The sequence below is a fragment of the Parasteatoda tepidariorum genome, chromosome 9 (assembly GCF_982258835.1).
Source record: "Parasteatoda tepidariorum strain Cologne lab strain chromosome 9, Ptep-v5.0, whole genome shotgun sequence".
Taxonomy (NCBI): Eukaryota; Metazoa; Arthropoda; class Arachnida; order Araneae; family Theridiidae; genus Parasteatoda; species Parasteatoda tepidariorum.
In genome coordinates this window covers 29,440,445-29,449,329 of record NC_141763.1, presented here as the reverse complement: position 1 = coordinate 29,449,329, position 8,885 = coordinate 29,440,445, and the positions used below count along the sequence as shown (strand labels likewise).

The 8,885-nt window shown below is 32.7% G+C and overlaps 1 protein-coding gene across 1 annotated transcript; it reads left to right on the top strand.

Annotated features, from left to right (window-relative positions):
- Positions 1 to 595: 595 nt before the first annotated feature.
- On the top strand, positions 596 to 3,719 carry LOC147803465 (uncharacterized). Its single transcript, XM_087151156.1, has one exon. The coding sequence runs from the start codon at positions 2,710 to 2,712 to the stop codon at positions 3,232 to 3,234; it is 525 nt and encodes a 174-aa protein (XP_087007282.1). The 5' UTR covers positions 596 to 2,709; the 3' UTR covers positions 3,235 to 3,719.
- Positions 3,720 to 8,885: the final 5,166 nt, after the last annotated feature.

The window sequence follows — 8,885 nt, the reverse complement described above, 5'->3', positions numbered from 1 at the left end:
TGATATGGGGATATATGTCTTCGAATGGAGTTGGAAATTTGCATATTATTGATAAAGTCATGGACAGGTAAGTTAATTTTGAAGAAAAATCTACCAGAAAGTGCTCGACATTTAAACCTTTCTAATACCTTTATTTTCCAACAAGACAACGACCCTAAACATGCTGCTAAAATTGTGTAGGAATATCTTCTCTATCACACTCCGTGACAATTACCAACTCCTCCACAGTCATCAGACCTTAACCCTATTAAACATTTGTGGGCGAAATTGAACAAATGAATTCGAAAACACGATATTACTTCCCGAAATGAGTTAATATGCAAATTGCAAGAAGAATGGGCGAAATTTACGTCAGATGATACACAGAAACTAGTTCAGTCAATGCCTAGACGTCTGCAAGCTGTTTTAAAAAATAAAGGGTACGCAACAAAATATTAAAATAACGCAAAAATCTTTTATTTTTCATTTTTTTCTTAAGTGTACGCAGACTTTATTGGAGTGAATTGCTGTGTTTTTTTCGTAAATATTTATTTTTGAGAAAGTTTTTAAAATATTGCACTTTTATTTTTGCTCTTTATTGTAGCTTACAATTGTAGCTATTACAGGGAAAAAAATCATACTGATTAAAATGTTTCTTTCATGTTTAAAGTGCTTTTTTAATTTATTAATCAGTCCGTACGCAGACTTTATTGACTAACTGTATTTACATTATTAACAACAGCATCAGTAATGGGTACTCTGAATAGATAATCAGCAGGATTTCTTAAACCTTCTATATGCTTAATTTGATAATTAAATTCTTGTAAATACATAAGCCACCTACTCACAATTTCTGGTTGTTTTTGCAAATTAATATGAAAAGTTAATGCTTTCGCATCAGTTAAAATAATGAATTCTTTACCATAAAGATGTTGATGGAAATGTTTAACCGACTCAACAATAGCTAAAAGTTCTCGCCTAATTGATGGATATTTAGATTCTGCATAAGTTAGTTGTCTGGAGTAAAACTCAATAGGTACAAAATTTTCCTCAATTCTTAGCATTAAAATACCACATAAAGAATTATTAGAAGCATCAGTAACAATGTAAAATTTTTCATTTCCCTCAATATTTTTTAAAGTAGGTGTAAGCAGTAATTGCTCTGATATAAATTTAAAAGCATTTTGGCATTCTTCATTCCAATTGTATTCAACATTTTTTTTAGTTAAAATTACTATTGGTTTAACAATGTCAGCAAAATTATAAATTAAATGACGAAAATAATTAATCATGCCTAAAAAAGTTTGTACTTGCTTCACATCTTTAGGAATGGGAACGTTTACAATTTTTTTTACATTATCCGGTGCTGGGGAAAAACCATTGGCATAAAGTTTAAAACCTAAATAAACTATCTCAGATTTACATATTTGCAAGTCTTTCAAATACTTTTAACAATAAATTTATCATCTCTTCTATAGAATTTGCAGCAACAACTATGTCATCTAAAAAAAATTGTACATTAGGCCCTTTCATATCATCTAAACACTTTGAAATGAAATTGTGGAAATATGAAGCGCTGTTACGAGATCCAAAAGGAAGACGAGTAGGTTGAAAATTTCCAATCTCGCGACAAAATGCAGGTAACTCTATCCTGCTTTTTCAATTGCAGTTGAAAAAATGCACTCTTTAAATCTGAAACCGTGTAGAATGCTTTGCCAGAAATGTCGTGTAAAATGTCATTGATCTTAGGTAAACAAATTTTAAAAGTCTCAGTTACAGAATTTAGTAAGCGATAGTCAATGACCATGCGGAATTTTTGTAAGTTTGGGTCATTTAGAAAAGGTTTCTTCTTGACAAAAATTACCGGAAAATAATTTGAAGATGGTTCAATAATGCCTGCTTCCAACAAATTTTGAATCTCTTTTTTAGCAAATGATTTGGCAATATTAGGAATTGGATACGGTTTAGTCTGAATAGGAAATTGGTGTAATAATTTAAATTCAGGAATAACAGCATTAGTAGAGCCTAGAGTTGCATAAGATTTTGAGAAAACCTCAGCATTATTCATTCAAATTTTGAGCATCTTGTCTGCATCATCCTTATTCAAATGTTTTAAATTTATTTGTGTTGTTATTAATTTTTTTAATTAATTTTTTTTTTATTTTTCCTCTTTTAACTTTTTTGAATATTGAGAAATGTCTTTTAAATTTAAATAAGGTGAAATTTTGAAATCACCAAGCACGTAAAATTGTGCACAATGTGTTTGAGTTTTTTGCCAATGAAGCTAAGGAAAAAGCCCTTAAATTACCTCCTTATCAACCAGCTCAAAGAGCATGTCTGGCAACTGGAGTGTCAGACTTCACACTTAGAAAAATAAAAAGAGAAGTTTCTTGTTTCGGAGAAGACGGTGTGTTGCGCACTCCCGGAAAAAGCAGGAGAAAGAAATCTGGTGGACTTGCTTATCTGGATGATTTCGACAAATGTGTTATACGGCAAACCATCCAAGAGTTTTATATAAGGGGGAAAAAAGTGCCATCGCTTCGAAAATTAATTCCTGTTCTTCGCGAACGAATTAATTTCGAATTTGAGAAAGATTCGTTGAGGAAAGTTTTACATTCCTTAAACTTTCGATGGAAGCGGTGCACTCCCCAAAGAAAACTGCTTATCAAAAGGCCAAACATTGTTTTTTGGCGCAACGAATTTCTGAGAGAAATTCGTAAGCATCGGAGGATGAAGCGTCAACTCGTTTATTTGGATGAAACATGGGTTGACAGTAATTTAACTTTCCAGAAATGCTGGCAAGACGAAAATAACAATATTGGTGCTATATCGAAGGTCAGTTCGAAAAATAGACTAATCGTTGTTCACGCTGGATCGTCAAGAGGATTCATTCCTGGAGCTTTATTAGCATATAAGGCCTCGAGTCAGTCTGGTAACTACCACGGCCAGATGAATTTCGAAAATTTTCGGAAGTGGTTGCTGGAGAAATTACTGCCAAACCTGCCATCTCAAAGTGTGGTAGTGATGGACAATGCTCCATATCACACAAAAATTGAGAACCCCACACCAACAAAGTATGCAACAAAATCAGTAATGATAGACTGGCTGAATCACAATGGAATTAATTGCTCTAGTGATATGAGAAAAGCAGAGTTCTATGCTTTAATAGAAAGTAATCGGCCAAAAACAGTTTCTTATTCCATCGACAAATTGATAGAAGAACAAGGCCATTTTTTAGTACCGCCCACCTGGTGAAGGACCACATCCAATAAAAAGCCGACTAACCACGTGTTATGCGTTCAACATCGATTTTTCCTTCAACCCCTCAGGAATTTCGACTTTCCCAACAATCGTCCTTTTACACCTGCAAAAATTCTCATTTTAATTGCTTCCTTGACTTCTCCCCCCCCCCAATCCACTGGGCGAACTGACAAGCACCAATTGGCACAAGCAAGCTGACCAGGGGATCTAGCGTTCTCATTTCTTTGTCAACAAACAACATTCCAAGATAACATTCCACAACTAACATCCTTATTCATACGGTCTCCCATGTGCTCTTTTGTCACTGGATTCCCCCTCCTTTGTTATTCCTTTTATTTATCTTTGTCCTATCCTGTAAACTTTCTCTGCATTAATCTTTCCTTGGCTTTACTAACATTTTATTTTATTCATATAAAAAAAGAAAAACTTATCTTTTTACTATATTTCCATAGGAATTCTGAAAGCGATTCGGATAATTGGAGTTCTACTGTAATTAAAATTTTTCAATATAATTAAATTTAGTTTTAAGAATTTTTTACTCACTTGTGATAATAATATACCTATACTCACTACCTATTTCCCATTATATACTAATAATTATCGACATTAAGAAAATGAGATAAAGTACGAATTCATGATTGAATCCGGCTTTGAATATGTGGTTTATCAAAAAAATTAGAGAAAAAATCACGCTTTGAAGGAAAAAATTTTAATAAATATATTTATACTTATACCAAATGAATATTATGTACCTAAAAAAAACATTTATTAAATCATCATTTCAAAATTAAATGCATACATTACTATCAGATTTATGATGGTTCCGACAATAGAGCATACATGACAACATTGGAGAAATAAAATAACGGAGATTTTACTAACCGATCCAATTTTCGGTTTACGACTACTGATTTTCAACTCTGTGGCCTTGCAATTTTGAACCAAATCCAGAAGATAATGGAACTCCTGGATTAAGTATTGGGAGAAATTTGCTTTGCGGAGGATTCTTTTATGGAACTAATCCGCATTTGAGTTACACAAAAAGGAAAACCTTACACAATTACCCTATAACCTATGATCCATCTGCCACTGAGAATATTTCATGTCAGGACTGTGATCGGTACAAGCTGGTTACAGAATTCGTATCGACCAACCATCGCTGGGATTCGAACCTCGGTTCACCTCATTGAAAGGCGAATGCTCTATCCCCTGAGCCATCACACCTCAACTTAAACAATTAACACTCAACATACTGCAGTGCTGGCAAAAGCAATATTTGTTGAGGAATAAGAGAAGTATTTTTTTCCATCAATGGATATTTTATCAAAAAAATGTTTCTTTTTTGTTTTTCTTCCGCGACTACGGAGAAAATCGCGAATATACAGGTATTCAGGAGATAGTCATAAAATACAGGAGACTTGGCAGGTATGTAGAGTGTTTGCCTTCCAATGAGGAAATTCCTATATAACTGCAACACTGATACTAAACTAAATATTATTAAATATGTTTTCAGGTGTTTTTTACTCACTGAAATTGATATGATGTTCGTTTCCTATCACGCTTTGGGGAAATGAAACAGAACTTAGTTGTTACAGCATTATTACTCTTCTTCCTAAACATAAATATAGGAAAATTATTTAAGTGATGTAACAATTATGCTGAATAGTAGAGGGGATAAGAAAATACATCAATTATAAATAAGCAATGAAATAAATGAATTTTTTCAGATAATAACGTTAAGAATCGATTATTAATGATTAATTTAAAACAAATGTTGTACATTACTTTTTAATCTACATTGATTACTTTCCTTTAGATTTAAATGAGTAGCAAAATAAATATTGTAGCGCAGCTTTTACTATGTCAGAATTTTGAAAAAAAATTTTTAATGAATTATTTACACGTTTTTCTTAATCCGACTATCAATAACATTAAGGAAAAATACTAACAAAGTGTTTTTTTTTTTTTTTAAGTAACTTTACCTGTTCCTTGCAGATATTCAAAACAGTCATCTTCAAAATGTTCTGAGCAGATTTTGCTATATTTATTTGGCACAAAGCCAATCCTTTTGATCTTTGTCCACCACTTCAAGAGATTCTCATCCTTTAAAGGAAATTGGTGAAATGACACTTTTTTATTCCTGCATTCTAGTTTATAGGCATTGTTGGAGCACCCATAGGCAACACAAGCACGTGGCATCTTGGATACTGAGCTGGAAGTCATGATGAAAACAATATATCATGTAAGGATAAAAGTACAAATACAAGTAAAAAGGTGCAACATTTAATAAACACAAATCAGTACCAAAACTTACTACTTGTACTGATTATTTCAGGGGTTTAATAGTTTATAAATATTTATGATGCAATATACTCAATAACTTAAACAAAAAAAAGTAAATAAGTAATGTAATAATAAAAATACAAATTCTAATAAAAGAATTAGATTAAAAGCCATGGGTAATCATCTATTCTTTGTTGAAAGAGCATCAATATTATAATTCTTAAGAGCACAATCCAAGAATATATCTCCGTTTAGCTAAACAAACATATAGAAATCAATCAAATAAAGTACTCTTCATTGAAGTAGCAATGAAAGAGAAGTTTACAGATAGCTACCCAAGAATACTATCACTTGGAACTAATAGAGCTACCGAAAGGGATCTATTTAATATCCCTTTGAAATAATTGAACCAGATCGAACACACTTCTAAACTGGAAGATTATAAAATAAAAATAAAAAAGAATTTGTACTACATTAATGAAACAGTAAGTACTTCATATTTTTGTGATAAGTGACCATAAAACATTGAATTTTCACAACTGCTCATTTACATTTAAAAAAATATATTTTAAAATAAAGGCAATTAGTTTCAAATTTATTTGCTAAATACACGAACTTTTACTGAGAAAGAATTTCGATAATGTCGTTTATGTTCATACCAACTCATCAAACACTAGAACAGCAACTTGAATGGGCGTATAATTAGTAAAACAATGAGTAATTCACATTTATAAGATAAGTGACAATTCCTGTCGCACTTTATTAACAAAACAATGAAATAATTTTCATTAAAATAGTGATAAGTAAACCACAAAACACTCGAGTTTCTCACGTTGTCAGAAGAGAAATTTTTTTTAAAATTTAATTAATAAACTGAGTTTTAAATATGTTGACTTACTTAGATGGAACAACAAAATCAAGGATTAATCAAAAATCGATTATCTATAACTTTTCTTTGTAATACAATATAATCTGGTGAGCAGCTATTTAAAAGATCAAACACTTCGTTTGTTTATTTGTGGCTTACTTCTGTCTGTACGTACAACTGGCTGAGCAACAACGCATGCGTTTGAAATGCTTGGCTAGAATTTTATTTTCACCAAATAATTTCGAAAAGTAACCCTGTTGAAGAAATGGCGTGGAGGAATACCTTATACTTTGTAGTTCTAGTGTATGAATACCTAGTTTGCAGCTATAGGGTATAAACATGTGTTGGTAGGTGGAATGTTGTCATTTTAAGCTCTTCATTTACTTTTCAGTAAATAAGGTAAGTTTAATGGTTTGAATAATTTTTTTTTGTTTGTAATATTGTATCAACGTGTTTTTAAACTTGTACTAAATTTTTTATGCTAATTAATTGATTTAAGGTAGTTTAAGATTTTCACGTGACTTAGGCTTAGTAGCATTACTTATTTTGCGCTTTCGGTTTTAACTTTCTTTTAATAAGAAATGCCTGACAACAAAAAAATAGGGCCTGAAAACGTGAAGTGCAAAGAATGTGGACGAGAATTTACAAGGAGAAATTTATACGCTCACTTGAGGAACTTGCACGACGATAAGCCCATTGATGTGTCCAGCAAGTTAGCGTGCGCTTTGTGCAATCAGATGTTTGTTGCAAAAACATTACCAGAGCGAACATTCTGAAGTAAACCTGTCATTTGAAATTAAATCTTTTGATGATCAAAATTCGTTTGACATTTAGAAGGGGAGTTTTGAAATAGAGACAGTATCTCATTTTATACAGCGATCTATTAAAAAATTGTCTGATTAATCAGTAGTTAAGTATTATGTGTGTCATCGTAGTGGAAAGAGCCGCATTGAAGTCAGCGACGGGGAAAGAAAACGTCACGTTAAAACCATTGGGAGCTAATAAATGTTACGAAGCATTCTGATAGTGGAAATATTTCTGTTGAGCTTCAATCTGTACATGTTGAGCTTTTAGCTATTCAGATGGAGCAGGGAATACCAAAATCTGGGGTTTTAGCCAATGTTAGATCAAACTATACACCCTCTACGCAACTATCATTAATTGACAAAAAAGATTTGCACAATATTTGTACAGAATTTAAGTTAGATAGTGAGGTATGTTTGGATAAAAATGATGCTCTTTCTGTGCATCTTTAAGTTCAAAAAATGCTGAAGGAGCCTGGCAACCATGTTTTGCTGTACAAGCCAGTTGGAGAGGCCTGTGAAATGCCAGGAATTTACGAAAATGATTTTTTGCTTGGTATTATAAGCAATGCTCAACAAAAACTGCTAGAATTAAATGATGGTATCATTATGATAGACTCTACTCATGGTCTTAATCAGTATCAGCTTAAATTCACCACACTGATGGTTAATGATACTAATATACCTGCCAACTTTTAATCCTTTCGAGGATGATTTTCCCCAGTGGTAGTAAAATGAAATTTAAATTGCAATTTTAGACAGAAACATAAGCAATATTTTGAGGAGGATTGATTTGCATTACATATTAATATATGTTTTTAATTTTTTAAAAAACAGTGGTGGTCAAACAGAATATTAATTAAGTTTATAAATGCAAGGAAGCAAACATTTTACTACCACTTTAAATATAGAAATAAAATTTTACGCCAAATGCGTAAAAGTTGGCAGGTATGTACTAATCGTGAAGGTTTTCCAGCTGCTGTATTTTACTCTTCTAGAGAAACAGCTGACGTAGTGAAATATTTTTTTGAAGCAATAAATAAGCGTGTGCCAGATCTTAATCTTCCTACTGTTTTTATGTCAGATGATGCACCAGCCTATTATAATGCATGGGTTAATGTTTCTGGGGAATGTAACTTTCACTTATTTATATAGCTGGCTTGTTAATCGAGAAGTTAAGTTATCAATAACTGTAAACAGCTTTTCAAAAAGAATGTCTTACCGTTGAAAGAGTGCTTGCAATTTGGAATCGAGTGATGTAACTACTTCTGACAATACGCTCTTGACTATGGATATTTTCCACTGTCGTTACGTGCTCAGATTTACATATAGTCGCGTAGGTAGAGGTGTGTTGTATGGGCTTGAACAGGCGTCTAGCTTCTGAGAATGATAGGTGGTTTTTACTTTTAAATTCTAAGAATTTCGCTTCTTCCTACCGAGACGGGCATGTCGGGGAATCCACAGGGTGATTCCCTGCACAGTTGATACAGGTTGGTTCAGTACTGGCGCATTCTGAGAAGGCATGTGTGCCATTGCAGTAAGAGCAGCTTTGATGTTTGGCGGAGCAGTTTTTTGTTGCATGGTTGAACTTACATTTAGTGCACTGTTTAGGTCGGTCATAGAAAAGGGTTGGCTTAAAGGGTTGTACCAAAATTTTACTTCCGTTGGTATTGAAATGCCGTAGATTGTGA

Excerpts from the sequence above, each read along its gene's own strand:
- LOC147803465 (XM_087151156.1), top strand. The coding sequence starts at position 2,710 with ATGAAGCGTCAACTCGTTTATTTGGATGAAACATGGGTTGACAGTAAT.